Source organism: Somniosus microcephalus, chromosome 6 (assembly GCF_052327205.1).
Source record: "Somniosus microcephalus isolate GS21.2 chromosome 6, FLI_Smic_1.0, whole genome shotgun sequence".
NCBI lineage: Eukaryota > Metazoa > Chordata > Chondrichthyes > Squaliformes > Somniosidae > Somniosus > Somniosus microcephalus.
Window position 1 is genome coordinate 236,659,375 of NC_140992.1, and position 14,311 is coordinate 236,673,685.

The window sequence follows — 14,311 nt, forward strand, 5'->3', positions numbered from 1 at the left end:
GGAAGAATGAGGAGAGGCAATATTAACTAAATGTTACAATTTTAAAGGGGTTGCAGACCTCGGGTTCACACATACAAATCTTTGAAGGTGACAGGACAAGTTAATAAGGCTGTGATCCTGGGCTTTATAAATAGGGTACAACAGCAAGGAAGTTATGCCAAACCTTTATAAATCACTAGTTAGGCCTCAGCTGGAGTATTTTGTCAAATTCTGGGCACCACATTTAGAAAGGATGTCAAGGCCTTGGAGAGGGTGCAGAGGAAATTTACCAGACTAAAACCAGGGATGAGGGTCTTCAGTTATGTGGAGAGATCAGAGAAGTTTTCCTTAGAGCAGAGGTTAAGGTTATGGAGAGATTTAAAAGTGGTGCTCAAAATTATGAGGGGTTTTGATAAGAGTAAATAAGGATAAACTGTGTCCACTGGCAGGTGGGTCGTTAACACAGATTTAAAATAATTGGCAAAAGGAAGATGAGAATTTTTTTTTTTACGCTGTGAGGTGTTATGATCTGGAATGCACTGTTTGAAAGGGTGGTGGAAGTAGTAACTTTCAAAAAGGAATTGCATATATACTTGAGGAAAAAATATTCAGGGCTGTGGGGAATGAACAGGGGAGTGAGACTAATTTTATAGCTCTTTCAAAAAGCTGGCACAGTCCCTATCGGCTGTATAATTCTGGTATGCAAGGGATGGTATAACCAGAGAATTATACAGTTTGAGCATGATTTCTGACTTGTATTTTACTGTTTTGGTTATATAAACATTCTGTTGGCTTTGTTGATTGCTGCTCTGCATTGGTTGATCATGTTTCTTTCAACTTCACCCTGAGATATTTCAACACCATTTAAGGAGTATGCTGCACTCAAATCTGATGGCAGTTTGGCGGTGGGGTGGGGTGGGGTGGGTGGGGGAAAAAGAGTAAAAACATTGGAGGTTGGCAACCTCACTGGAGATGTGCGGATGGCTGCTGTATAAAGTCAACGTTGGATGCTGGCAGAGGGGTGCCATTGAAGTCGCCATAAAGCTGAGCTGACCAGTTGTGTTAATCTCTCTGGCAGGTCCAATGTTGTATGCTTACCCAAACTGAACAGAATATCTCCATTCACAGCTGTAACAGTATGTGCTGTCCTATTCGCTCTGTTGAATTACATTTCTAACATTTTAAGAGGTAAAACAAATGTGATAAATGATGTGACTACATTTTTTTTGTTTTCAGAACAGGATCCTTTTTTTCTTAAAGAAGCATTTGAAATTTTGTAGTATTACACAGAAGATGATTGAAATTTTCATTATAAAGGTAACCATAACTATTGTATAGATCATGTCTATATCTCCTTGTATTGGAAGACTGAAGTTCAATTTTAACTCATTTTAGGATTGAATTCTCCAGTCCTGCCTGAGATGGCTGGGACAGGATTACCCCTACAGTACTTGTATGCAGTGTGTTGACATTTTAATCTCATTAATTATATTTTGATGCCTCCATGGATTTTTTGGGGGGGAGGAATAAGTAATAAAAGTGCAGTATACACTTATGAGAATCAATGTTATAACGTTGATATCTGTTTCTCATAACTAATGCACCATATGGGGTAATGTTTTGTTTGCATGCGCTCCTGGTTCAAAGCCTTGTCTGCTGGGAGCCCATGTTGGGAAACTGTATTTGTGTAACCCATGATTTTCAGTCCCATGTACCTTTTTGTCAGTTAATTTAGTGTTTGGAAATGGCTTATTCTGCAAACAACATAATTTTCAGTCTATCATCCTGATGTTAGGCCCTAGTAAAAATATAAGCTAACTGATGCTAATATACACGTTGCTCCAGTGTGATCTGACGGGAATAATTGATCACCAGTAGGTGTACATCCAATGTCAACTTATTTGCAGTAAATCAATTTTTTGTTTAAAGTTAGTAACTTTAGATGCATACTGAAAGTTAATAGTACACTAATTTTGTGTGTGCTTAGGTGGAAGATCCTGGCTGTTTCTGGGGGAGAATAACAAATGGCTTCAGTGACCTGGTAGAAAATGCAAATCAGTATCAAAGATTGGAGGAAAAGATGAACCAGCTCTACCACAGAAGCCACGAAGAACTGGAAGAATTTGAACTTCCTGTTCTAGAACAAGGACAGGTAATTGTTGATTGCTTTTGTATGCTTTGCCTAAGAATATTATAAGCAAGAGAAAATGGATATCTCAATTTTCATACCAGTAAATTTTCTGCTGCATAATCTATGCTGACAGTTCAGTGCACTACTGAAGGAGTGTTGCAATGTCAGAGGTGCTATCTTCAGATGAGATGTTAAACTGACGCTTTGTCTGCCTGCTCAAATTGATGTTATAGATCTCATGGTATTATTCGAAGAACAGAATTCTCCTGGTGTCCTAGTCAAAATCTTCAATCAAGCAACACCACCAAAACTGATTATCCAGTCATTCATCTCATTTACTGTTTGTGGGGCCTTGTTGTATGCAACCTTGGCTGACATGTTTACCTACATAACAGTGACTGACTTTCAAAAAGTTATTCATTGGTTGCAAAGCACTTTGGGACTTCCTGAGGGCGTGATAAGATGCAAGTTCTTTCTTTACTTTTAAAGGAACTTTTTATACTTGTATATATTCTAACTAACTGTAAGTTAGAATCTATTAAAAAGAACTTCCATTATGTTCTGGGCTGCCTTTTGATTCCTTCCAGTGAGCAAATGATGAGATTTCAAGACAGTTCTCATCAGCGGATTATGGTGTTCAAAAATAGTAAGGATAAGTAAAGCTCCAGTAGCATTATTTTAACTCCATCAAATTTAAGCTTAAATGTGTAATTACTTGAATAATCCATACAAAATGATGGTGCTTATGTCTCTTCTAATTGCATAATGACTTTTTTTCTTTCGTTGCAGATTTGTGCTATTTACTGCCATGAACTGCAATGCTGGTGCAGGGCAATACTAGAATCTCTTGTATCAAGTGGAAGTACTTATCTTGCAGAGTGCTTCCTAGTTGATTACGCAAAGCACATTTTGGTGAAAGCAAAGGAGTAAGCATTAACTATCCACTATACGCTTGCACTGTTGCTTGATTAAAAGCACACATATTTTACTAAAGCAATGGTCTATTAATAAAACATTCCAATTTTTAAAATTAATTTTGATATTTATCAAGGTGAGACTTGTTAGTGCTGAGGAATAGAGCAAGCACTTCCTGACCAGTGGAGGGGCTTCTTTAAGTGGGAAGGAGTGCGCATAAAAATTGACACAAATAAAGCTTATAAAGGCTGTAACTGTTCAAGTTGATCAAATCAAGGGCCTAATGAATACATTTTGTGAAAATTGTATGGTATACATTTTGTTCTTGGGTATTTTAGATGACTTAAAATAATTCTGGTATGGGGATATCGCTGCATATTTACAACCTAACTTGTTTCTAATGCTCTGAAGAGCTAACTAAATTGAGGGTTACACAAGCAGTAACTTCTTTCATGTCTAATTTAGAGCATAACCAACTGGTTTAAACTCCCACAAGTAAAACTCACCCAAAAAATTAGTTATTTTTGGAAGCTACTCTTGCCCTATATATTGGTACAGTTGAATTCTGCACAATTCAATAAAGTATTGGTACCTGCTGGACTAAATGCACTGATCTCTTCAGAGCCTTTCATCCAAGAGATGAAGCGAAAGAATGTGATGTGGTGTGCATTTATATATGGTGCAAGTTTGGGCATGGAACTAAACATTTATTAAAACAATAGGATCTTGTGACTTTCCTTCTTCTTAGGCAGTCCCTCGGAACCGAGGATGACTTGCTTCCACATTAAAAATGAGTTCTCAGGTGACTGCTGAGTCCAATGCGGGACCTACAGTCTCTGTCACAGGTGGGGCAAACGGTGGTTGAAGGGGCGGGTGGGTGGGGTGCTTGGGTTGACGTGCGTTCCTTGCGCTTGGCTTCCGCTTGCTCCCGGCGAAGAGACTCGAGGTGTTCGGCGTCTTCCCGGATGCTTCTCCTCCACTTTGTGCGGTCTTGGGCCAGGGATTCCCAGGTGTCAGTGGGGATGTTACACCTTTTTCAAGGAGGCTTTGAGGGTGTCCTTGAAGCGTTTCCTCTGCCCACCTGGGGCTCTCTTGCCGTGCCGGAGCTCCGAGTAGAGCGCTTGTTTTGGGAGTCTCTTATCGGGCATGCGGACAATGTGACCCGTCCATCGGAGCTGATCGAGCGTGGTCAAAGCTTCGATGCTGGACATACAATTTGCCCATACTATGTAAGGTATAACCAGTGAAGTTGTGTGGGAATATTCAGGAATTTTATTTTGTTTTATGTCCATTACTAATAAAGGATCTAAACAAAATGTAGCCCCTAATTTGCCTTTATATGTCTACCAAAACCATTGCAAAGAGGTCTTTTTCTTTTGTAGTTAACATACCGATCTTTTTCAGATTACTATCTGCCAAAGTTAGCTTCAAACACTGATAGGAAGTAGTCTCTAAGATTGTCACTAATTTTGTGCAGCTAGATGGAAGTAGTATATATTCATCTGCTGTGACACTTATTGTTCCCTTTGGTACATGAATTGTCTTTTAAACCACAGTTTGAGTTGTTTTAAATTGAAATGTTAACTTATATGTCATTCCCCCCCCCCCCCCCCCCCCCCACAATCAACACGTTCTATGTTTCTGTTCAGTGTGCGAAGAGCAGTTGATGCTTTTTGGAAGCTGCCATATCGTGCTAAAAAGTTCACATTGTTTGGTATACAGCCAATGACATTGCACATTGATGTTTGTGAGGAGAAAGCAAACATTGGGTGAGTGTGAACATTGCAAAATATTAACTAATCTATGCATTTTTATATACGGTGAAACCCGCATCCAAATGTACAGTTTTAAGTTAAAATGTTAACTTAGTTGTAGTAACCAGTTAATTAATCCACTTGAGCCTTTTTTAAAATCAACTGATGTCCATTATTGGAAGATGTTGATGGACTGTGTATGTTAATTCTTCAGTTTATTTAGCTGATCTCATGACCTTGCTCATGGGTAGTCTGGTATCTAGTGTTTCCTCTAATTTTTTTTTGTACTGAGCGGACCACGACCTCCTTTTTTCGTTCGTGAGCAAATTTTAAAACAACAACAACTTTTACAACAACCGCAACCACTTAAAAGCATATATACAGAAATGCCATATTACCATCCTACTGTCTCAAATCATGAGACATCGGACAACGTTCTATACAAGTTTAACATAACTTCTCTGCTTTTGAATTCTATTCCTCTAGAAATGAACCCCAGTGCTTTATTTGCACTTTTATGGCATGTGTTGCTATTTTTAATGATTTGTGAATCTATACCCCTAGATCCCTTTGCACCTCTACCCCATTTAGACTCTTTATTTTCCAAGGAGCAGGTCGCCTCCTTATTCCTCCTACCAAAATTTACCACCTTACACTTACCTATATTGAAATTCATTTGTCATTTACATGCCCATTCTGCAAGTTTGTTTACGGTAGGATTAATTAAAAGCTTTTAGTTCGTCATGTACAAACACTATTTAATATAAAATTGCTCGTCAGAAATGACTGGGATATAAAAGAACTGCATAATAATGCATTAGCACTTCAGAAACGCCACTCAGTTACACGGTTATGCATCGACAAACAATCCAAAAGCCCAAGGTGAGCTGAAAGAGGCGTATCTATTCGTGCAATCTGTATTAATTTTAAAGTTTTCAACGTATTAGCCCATTCCTCATGTCACTATAGCAATGGCTGCACAAGCAGCAGGAGCAGCGGCTTTCCTATGGCGCTGACGTGCTGTACGTCCACATAAGTAATTAGAATACTAATCACAATGCAACCAGACAACCAAGTATTAAAAAGAATTGAACAGAAACGGGTATTTGTATTTCCAACTTCAATCACTTTATTAGTAAACGTTGACTTATTGAACCAGCACACCCCCATGTAACATGTCTCTGTCTTTCTCAATAAACAAACAGTAGTTTCTTCTGAAGTAACTTCCTGCAATTTTTATATATCATTACATAACTCGTGTTTCTACAGGTAGACTATCCTTTATCCGAACTTCCGAAAACCTCTCAAAACCGAAAGTTTTTTCGTTCAGCGTAAGTCGTGCGCATGACATGACCAGAGTGGCGCACGACTTACGCTGAGCAGGGCAGAGGGTCACAGAGTTCCCTCCTGGGCAGGAGATTGCAGGCCGAGCCGGGCAGTGTGAAGGAGGTACCGGGAGAGTGAACCCAACAATACAGCGGCCCGTCCGATAGCTGCAGCGGCCTGTCCGATATTCTTTTCTCCCCCCGCCGACCCCCCCACCGACGCCCACCCCCGACAAATTTCCCAGTCTTATAAAATACCTTCTGAAATCCGAAATTTTCCGAAAACCGAAACACGGCTGGTCCCAAGGTTTTCGGATAAAGGATAGTCTACCTGTATTAACACTCCACTAAACGTTTAATAGGAAATTTATGTTTACATTATTCATAGTTGAAACTTGTTTAGATGAGGGGAAAAATTGATTTTTGTTTCTGTTTCTTCCAAAATCATATTCAAAACTTCGGGGGGGTGGGGGGAAGGTGTTTTTAACATTCATTTTTGGTGAACAGTTCATTAAGAATCTTTAAATTCTGACAGAAGAAGTAGCTCCAAGTTTCTCTTACCCTCTTCAACGCTGTCATTAAACATACAACAAAAAATAATAAAATAAACTCTAATTCCAAATGGAGCTCAAATAAGAAAGTGAATGAAGTGGTTAAACTTCATAAAAAGGCAGTGAGGTTATCTATCCTTAGCCTTGGCGATGACTTGCTTAGTTTTGGAGAAGTTGTTTCCTCTTTTTCTGCTGCCGTTTCCTGCATCTCTCTCAGACTCAGGTCTTCTTCTTGGGCAGTCCCTCGGAACCGAGGATGACTTGCTTCCACATTAAAAATGAGTTCTCAGGTGACTGCTGAGTCCAATGCGGGACCTACAGTCTCTGTCACAGGTGGGGCAGACGGTGGTTGCAGGGGCGGGTGGGTGGGGTGCTTGGGTTGACGTGCACTCCTTGAGCTGCCTGCGCTTGGCTTCCGCTTGCTCCCGGCGAAGAGACTCGGTATTCAGCGCCTTCCCGGATGCTTCTCCTCCACTTTGTGCGAACTTGGGCCAGGGATTCCCAGGTGTCGATGGGGATGTTACACTTTTTCAAGGAGGCTTTGAGGGTGTCCTTGAAGCGTTTCCTCTGCCCACCTGGGGCTCTCTTGCCATGTCGGAGCTCTGAGTAGAGCGCTTGTTTTGGGAGTCTCGTATCGGGCATGCGCACATGCGCACAATGTGACCCGCCCATCGGAGCTGATCGAACGTGGTCAAAGCTTCGATACTGGGGATGTTGGCCTGAGCATTAACACCGACGTTGGTGCGCCTATCCAGCCAATGGATTTGCAGGATCTTGCAGAGGCAGCGTTGCTGATACCTCTCTAGTGCTTTGAGGTGCCTGCTGTACATGGTCCATGTCTGAGGCATACAGCAGGGCGGGTATCACTGCTGCTCTGTAGCCCATGAGCTTAGTGCCGGGTTTGAGGTCCTGGTCTTCAAACACTCTCTTCCTTAGGTGACCGAAGGCTGCACTGGCACACTGAAGGTGGTGTTGGACTTCGTCGTTGACGTCTGCCCTTGTTGACAGTAGGCTCCCGAGGTATGGGAAGTGGTCCACGTTATCCAAGGCCTTGTTGTGGATTTTGATAATTGGGGGGCAGTACTGTGTGGCGGGGGCAGGTTGGTAGAGGACCTTTGTCTTACGGATGTTTAGTGTAAGGCCCAGGCTCTCTTATGCTTCGGTGAAGGTGTTGACGATGGTTTGGAGTTCGACCTCCGAGTGAGCGCAGACGCAAGTGTTGTCTGCATACTGTAATTCGACGACAGAGGATGGAACAACCTTGGATCTGGACTGGAGACGACGGAGGTTGAACAGTTTCCTGTTTGTTCTGTAAATTAGCTCCACTCCACCGGGGAGCTTACTGAGGGTGAGGTGGGGCATTGCAGCAAGGAAGATCGAGAAGAGCGTTGGTGCAATGACACACAGCCTTGCTTGACCCCGGTTCGTACGTGAATTGGGTCTGTGGTGGAATCGTTGGTCAGGATCATGGCTTGCATGTTGTCGTGAAGCAGGCGGAGGATGGTGACAAACTTTTGAGGGCAGCCGAATTTGAGGAGGACACTCCATAATCCCTCACGGTTGACAGTGTCGAAGGCCTTTGTGAGATCAAAGAAGGCCATGTACAGTGGTTGGTGCTGTTCCCTGCATTTCTCTTGTAATTGACGTGCGGTGAAGATCATATCCATTGTGCCCCTTAGTGGGCGCAATCTGCATTGTGACTCTGGGAGGAGCTCTTTGGCCAGTGGGAGAAGGCGATTGAGGAGGATTCTTGCGATGACTTTCCCTGTGGCAGACAGCAGGGAAACTCCTCTGTAATTACCACAATTGGACTTGTCACCTTTCTTGAAGATGGTCACAATTGCGGCGTCTCTGAGATCCCCTGGCATGCTCTCCTCCTTCCAGATAAGAGAAATGAGTTCATTTTTTTAACTCTTGAGGTACAAACAGGGGCACAAACTTTTCCCCTCTCATAACAACATGATTTAAATAACCCTGATACTCTTTCAAAAAGGGGGCTAACACCTCATAAAATTTAACTGGAACGTACCGCCGGACAGTCAACATCACTTGCCTGTATTTTTTCTGAATTTATAAACAGAATATTCTCATTCTTGTTTCTCCAGGGGACTCTCTCTTTCTTTCCCCCCCCCCCCCAAAAACCGGCCACCAGCAGATCCCCTGACCTCCGCAAGGAGCGCACAAAAGCATAGCCCAACTGGATACTGCGTATGTGCAGCTCCAGTATACCGTGAGCCGGCACCGAAGGCTGCAAAGGCAAATGATCACAGCACGGGGAAATGTCCTGCTGAAAGGTCAAAGTTCGAGGGAGAAAACCAAACCCCTCCCAGCATTACACAGCAACCATCGGAACACAATCTTCAAGAGCTGCAGTTGGGTTCTGAGGTCACAAGACTCGCAAATGACTGTCTGGATTCCCGGGGCCATTGTGTATTGGGCCCCTCCCCTGCTGTAACTGCTGTCCAGTTCGCTGTGCAGCATTTTAATTGAAGTGCGCGGGAGCTCGGGGATCAGCGCACGTATGCGCACCCGCCCACCTTGGAGGAAACAGTACTGGTATCTGGAGCATGGTTGTAATGTTATTGGATAAATTGGCCTGTTGCGTTAAGGCCACTGCTCAGAACCTTCTAAGGAAGTGTTTAAATAGTTTAATCAGAACTTAATTATTGGTGTTGGAAATTGGCCAAGACTGGCAGCTATTTGGCTCCTCTTTGTTATCTCAACAATTTGCCCAGGCCATTGTGGGGTTAAAAAAAAGCAAGAAATAACTGAGAAAATTAAAGGAAAACTGCAGATCTGAAATAAAATTAAAAAAATATATTCTGGAAATACATCAGTCAGCATCTGTAAAGGAAAAGGTCTGTTGTTATTTCAGGTCTTCAACTTGCCCTTTTCCCTCCACGTCTCCATGAGAAGCAATAAAAATATGGTTTCTAACATGAAAGCAGAAATTAAATAATTCACAACATATCAAGCTGACCTGTGCACATGATTTTTGTGTTTGAAATGTTTCTTGTGATTTCTATATTAAAAGCTTGGGGCTTGTTTTTCACTGCTTCCCCAAGTGCCTCAATGAAGAGACTAAAGCCAACTAGCTGACTCTCAAAATGCACCAATGTCTCAGCCTCACAATTCCCATTCTTTGGATAAACAAAAACATATCTTCTGATTAGAGATCGGATCAGAAGGGAATTCTTTTGAGCATGTGCCATCACAATTTGCTGAGTTCTTATTACTATTAAACAAGTGAACCCTGCTCTGCGCTGTAGTCTTGTTTCCTCCCGCCCCCAGCTTTGTTCTTCCAAAGTTATTAAATGGGTAAATTCTTAATTCTTCTCGCAGTATATAAATTTTAATTTTAAGATTCTGGCCCCCACTCCATGCCCTTTCTCCTCTGTGTTGCTTCCCAGCCTATTGTACTTTGCACTCCAGCTGAAAATGAGACCATGCTAACCATTGCAGCTGCACTCTGGATCAACTGTAAGCAGTGCAGTGGGCAAAATCTGAATGTTCAAAAAAGAAAAGTTGGTACCTTGATACCTTCAGAGAGCAGCTAATTATTTATATGGCAGGTAGTGCTTTGGGCTAGATTGGTATTGAGCATGACTAGGTGAGGGGCACTGGGAACACTTGAGACAATTTGGAGGAGCTGATGCCTTGAAAAGTTGGAGAAGAGCCTGTTGGGAAGAGCTCCACCTAAGAGCGGCTACAAAGATATCCTCAGTCATGATGTCTTAAGTGTATTTCGTGGTTTCATTCCATCAAGGCTTTGGGACCAATGCAAAAGATTATCTCATTGGCTCACTCTATCCCCCTCACAACCCCATGGAAACGGGACAGGGGTTATGATTTTGATAAGAGATGGCAGCGGAACAGTAAGAAAACTGAAAGAAGCAGGACTGATGATTTTTCGTTCCTACAAGGAATTGTATCCCCTTTCCAAAGATTATGCTGGATCATTCATATATGGACCTAATTTCCTCTTTCTAAACAGCATGCTGCCATAATCAGACAATTTATTATTGGTATATGACTTTCATGGTATGAATTTGACATGTTTCTGGGAGACAGCAATTCTCACCACTGAGTATCTTATTAATCCAGAATCATCTCAAATGTTTTTGCACAATTTGAATCTTCTCAAGAATCTATAGTAATGTAGACTATTATACAAGAATGTTTTCATCAACTTTTTACATCTTATTTCTAAAGTGCAACACCATGTCAAAAATCTAATTTAGGAAATAGGATTTTATTGGCATCTTTTTCTAAAAACGTTTCCCCTCCTTCCTATATTTTGACTCATGGTCTCATTGTTGTTCTAAAAATGCAAATTGGATTTTTTTTGTGACTTTACAGCCCAGCAGTAAAATGGGATAGTGCTGCAGTACAGTATTTCCAAAAAATGTCTCGAGGTAAGGTTTTTTCTTTTTCTGTTAAAACTGTGATCAAACATTAAGATCCTTAGATGAAGTAGAGAGTGTGTTGTAATTGAGTATTCTGCTAATCGTTGGTGACCCAATGCAAGCAAATTTTGTATTCAGAGGGTGTTTTAAAAAGCTATTCCAAAATGGCCTTTATCCCAATTATCCATATCGCAGTCCACAAAACTGAAACATTGAAATATATAATTGCGAGCATTTTGCTAAGAAATACAAGGGGGCCCGAGTGTGGTAGTAAACATAGTTTTAAAAATTAGTTTTGGCTTTACAGCTCTGGTGCATTATACAACGTGGATAGATTTAAATATGATTGTTACCTTGTGGGAATTTCCTAGTATAATTTTTTTATTGTCTTAACAGAATCTGAAATTGGTGAGGCAAAATTACACGGTGTTGCTGGGGATACCTTGGCAGTTCAATTATATCTCACTCTAAATGATGAAAAGGTAAACTGTTAATTTATACAAATGGCTGTGCAATAAAAGTTGGATTTCCTAATTGAAGGAAATTATTATTGACAAGCAATTAATTATGCCGCACCTCCATTTTAATAACATTTGGAATATTTTATTCACTTTTTTGTTCTGTAAATGCTGAAATTACGTCACTCTTGTGATTACAGCCTCCACTGTTTATATCGGGTGCGTTGGTGTCAACGTGATTTCCCCGCTATACGTGGTGGACGCTGTAACCGAGAAAATGAAAGAGCACTCGCCTGTTTCTAAGCGTGGGGCCCAGTGTCCTCGAGTACCTGACGGCTGAGATTATGCAGCTCGCAGGCATTGTGATTCTTATGTTCATTAATAAATAGACATTCTTATTATGAACACAGCTAGCTTTTGCTAGACACTTTTATTGAGCACATGTGGACTAGGTACAGTATCTATAGAGGCATCCATCTTGACTGCTGCCTTGTGGGTAGCCTAGTGCCTCATGGGTAATGTAGTCTTAATATACATACAGCTGGGTAGTGTAGTCTTATATATAGCTCTACACAGCTCTACGGCTCCACCTAGTGTCCACTATAGAATGACATGTTATTGATCATTACAGTGATGTGGGACAACATGTCGTCATTCATCATCCACTGTAATGAAGGGGAGCTCAATAAAGTGGCAAGAAGGGCTCTCAGGAGTTTTAGTGGTCCCAGGGAAAACTGGAGGCAGCGATGCTGCTGTTGCTTATTTGAAAGAGTACAAGCAGTTCCAATTATGCAGTCATTATAAATGAGCAATCAATTTCTTCTCTTGTCCTTAAATAATGTGAAAGGACTTAATGGGAATCCCACTTTAAAAAGGTGCGAACAGCTGAGGCGAAAAAGTATTCTGCTTGAAATGCCGGAAATAGTCGGCACACGTAATACGTTTTAAGCGGCACCTTTGTAATTGACATCTATGGCAATGGCAAATGGTTAGCGCCATTTGCACGATATAGGCGGCTGTCCAAGATAAGCGCGGACGGTGTAAATGGCGGGGACTATATCTCAATTGTAATGGCTAATTCAACACAGGATTTGCCCATTATATTGGTTATTCAGTAACTGGAGACTGTTTTAGATTGGTTTCAAGTAGACCTTGCACAGAAAATAGACTTTAAAAAACATGTATTTTCACTTTCTCAATCCATTGGGATTGGGGAGGGAAGGTTACAAAATTAATGTAATTTGGGGTAAAATGTTTTACTGAATTGGAAAAATGGACTTATTTCTGGGACAGCCGAGACTCTTGACATGTGTATCTCTTTTCAGCCTCAGTCTAGGATTTAATGACTACAGCATAAAACTGTCCATGATTTGATATGGCAGCAGGGTGAATAATGTCACTCTAGTATATTATGAAAATGCTCTCCAAGTTGCTGTGAAAGCACATTATTGTGACAAAATAGGAGCTTTACTTCCATCTAAACTAGGCTTGCTGAGTGCAAGATATGGCACAAAACAAAAAAACTGATAAGCACTGGTTTGACTCGGCCTCATTTTTCACATTATACAACACATACCATTAAATCACTGCTTTAGAATTAATGAATAGGGGATGCACTTCCTGTCAAATTTTGAAAACTGGAAGGTTTGTGGACAGGAAGTGCATGCCCTATACAAGATTTTTTTTTTTTAGCAATGAGCTAAACTTCATCCCACGCATATGACTTTGATCAATATTTGGTGTATTTTTCATGCCTTTTGCAATGATTGTAATCTGAATTTATGCTTTTGCAATGATTGTAATCTGAATTTATGAGCTGGATTTCTTTGAAATTCAAGTTTTTTTGGACGATGTTAAAAATGTTCCTTTTTATAGGTGTGTCTGAATGATGATCTAGTAGCAAAATTATTTGCATGTTACATTTCACCAAAAAAGCAAAATCTGGTGAAAAGCCTGAATTCATCATCAGAAGTCTCTTCAGTACCGTGCCTGAAGAACGTAGCACCAGATAAGAAGACTGTTGGCCATGCAGCTTTAGCTCTTTGGTCTGAAATTGTGCAAGGGACTGCATTTACAATATTAAACCAAGGTGAGACCAATCTCTTGACTCTTCTATTACTTTCTTGTTTTTCATACCTTCTGTCCCCGTTTTGAAATATTTTTAAAAATCATATTTCGTCAATTGTAAGAAATTTCTAAATGTCTTTTTGCTTGAAGTCACTATTTGTTTTAAAACTACATTCTACTTATGCAGGTTATGCAGCTTCACTTCTGTCATCAGACTTTTTTTTACTGGTCACTTGGTATGTGCACTTAATCGTTAATGCTTACCACTTTAACATTACATTGCCTTCTTGCAATACTAGGTCCTTGGTAACTGGTGTGGTATACTGCCTGATATCTTGTAGATGGACTAGTATGAGGCGTGAATTTATGTCCAACTGCCTTTCTCAGTGATAGGCTTATATTTTCCCTTTTTTAATATTTAGTGGAGGTGTCACTGTCTCTTCCAGGCTTTTTTCCACAATGGCACTGTCACATCAGACAAGCTCCCATTCCCTATCTGGTGTACTCTTTACTGGCACCATGGATGTATACTCGAAACCACAGGCACCCTGTTTCCGTTAGGACATGATATGTCAAAATTTATTTCATTTAAGTGACTGCACTGTCTGAAATGGCTGTGGACTCTAGCTTGTTGCAATTTATATGAAGAAAATCACCAAGGAAATCATTGGGAGCTCACCCTCCTGATATTTTGGAGTTCCATAGTAAGTTTACCTTGTATCTTT

General features: G+C 40.9%; 1 protein-coding gene across 1 annotated transcript in view; it reads left to right on the forward strand.

The window, feature by feature from the left end:
- tdrd12 (tudor domain containing 12) overlaps positions 1–14,311 on the forward strand; it is a 139,787-nt gene that overhangs the window by 8,512 nt on the left and 116,964 nt on the right. The window contains exons 2-8 of the mRNA XM_085991576.1: positions 1,216–1,296; positions 1,967–2,131; positions 2,900–3,036; positions 4,675–4,794; positions 11,015–11,070; positions 11,458–11,543; positions 13,395–13,608. Of these exons, the coding sequence (XP_085847702.1) occupies positions 1,273–1,296; positions 1,967–2,131; positions 2,900–3,036; positions 4,675–4,794; positions 11,015–11,070; positions 11,458–11,543; positions 13,395–13,608 (802 nt within the window). The 5' untranslated portion in view covers positions 1,216–1,272. The remainder of the gene's footprint in view (positions 1–1,215; positions 1,297–1,966; positions 2,132–2,899; positions 3,037–4,674; positions 4,795–11,014; positions 11,071–11,457; positions 11,544–13,394; positions 13,609–14,311) is intronic.